The sequence below is a fragment of the Charadrius vociferus genome, unplaced genomic scaffold (assembly GCF_000708025.1).
Source record: "Charadrius vociferus isolate BGI_N301 unplaced genomic scaffold, ASM70802v2 scaffold2, whole genome shotgun sequence".
Classification (NCBI taxonomy): Eukaryota; Metazoa; Chordata; class Aves; order Charadriiformes; family Charadriidae; genus Charadrius; species Charadrius vociferus.
This window is the reverse complement of record NW_009647595.1, coordinates 4,856,078-4,857,138: the sequence shown is the minus strand read 5'-3', so window position 1 is coordinate 4,857,138 and position 1,061 is coordinate 4,856,078. Positions and strand designations below refer to the sequence as shown.

The 1,061-nt window shown below is 42.1% G+C and overlaps 1 protein-coding gene across 1 annotated transcript in view; it reads left to right on the top strand.

Annotated features, from left to right (window-relative positions):
- Positions 1-535, top strand: part of KIAA0196 (KIAA0196 ortholog) — a 27,498-nt gene extending 26,963 nt beyond the window's left edge. Inside the window, exon 28 of the mRNA XM_009881010.1 lies at positions 160-535. Within this exon, the coding sequence (XP_009879312.1) occupies positions 160-216 (57 nt within the window). The 3' untranslated portion in view covers positions 217-535. The remainder of the gene's footprint in view (positions 1-159) is intronic.
- The last annotated feature ends 526 nt before the right edge of the window (positions 536-1,061 follow it).

The following is a 1,061-nucleotide window of genomic DNA, read 5'->3' as shown; positions in this document are numbered from 1 at the left end:
AGCAAGGACGCATCCAGGAGCACATCGTAAGGCCGGGGTGGTTCAGATCAATAGCATTGTGTGCGTGATTCATAATTAGATATGCTTGTTAATGGATAAATAGAGCATGCGAATGAATAATGAAGAAAACACCTAACTCTGCCTTCCTGTTTACTTCAGGTTGTTGAAGCGCACGTCCCTAGCTTCATTTTTGATGAATTCAGAACTGTTCTGTGAGTATGGAGAAGGACCAAGTCTTTCCCCCAATGAGGGGATCCCTGAAACGAGGAGTTGGGGCCTGAGGATGAGACAAGTATCTTTGCTGTGATTTAAGGCAGTACCTACAACTGTCTCTGAAATGTAACCATCAGCACTAGTCTATATAATTAACGCTTGTTTAAATCTTGGCATGATACGCAATTTGTATCTCATCCAAACAGTGTACATTTTGTACTGTGCATTATAAATGCTGTATGTAACTGTTTATGTATAAATCATTTAGTTTTTTGTTCTGAAGAATTATTTGTGGAAGTCTGACTTTTGTATCACACATGAACAATGAAATGGGAAATAAAGGTGTTGGATAGTTTGACGGGACTGAGGGTTCCAAAGTGTCAATATTCTTGTTAAAGGAACCATTAGTGAGAATGAATATACAGCAAAAAGAGGTTTGTTATCTGCCTCTGTACTACAAAAAGTTAATTTTCCTCTTTAGAGGACAGAAAAATAATTAAATATCCATAGCTGAAAAGTCCTGTCATGCTATTTAAAGTCACAAATATTTCTTCCACTGCAACTGTAACGTGACTAATGTTGGGGCCAGGGTGTTTAGTCACGTAACTTTCAGTCTTGCTATGGAACTGTTTACACCTGCCATATTTTTCCTGCTTGGGGCTGCTGTGGGAAAGACAGCAGGGGATGTTACTCTGTCACTGGGACAACAATATTCCACTGGTCCCTCACCAGCTTGGACCCTGGAGCTTGCGGTGGGGAGGGCTGTGGCTCCTGCTGCTGCGCTGATCCTTCTGCCAAGCTTGTAGCCCTCAAACACCACCAGCTGCTGCCTCAGGGACATCGGCACA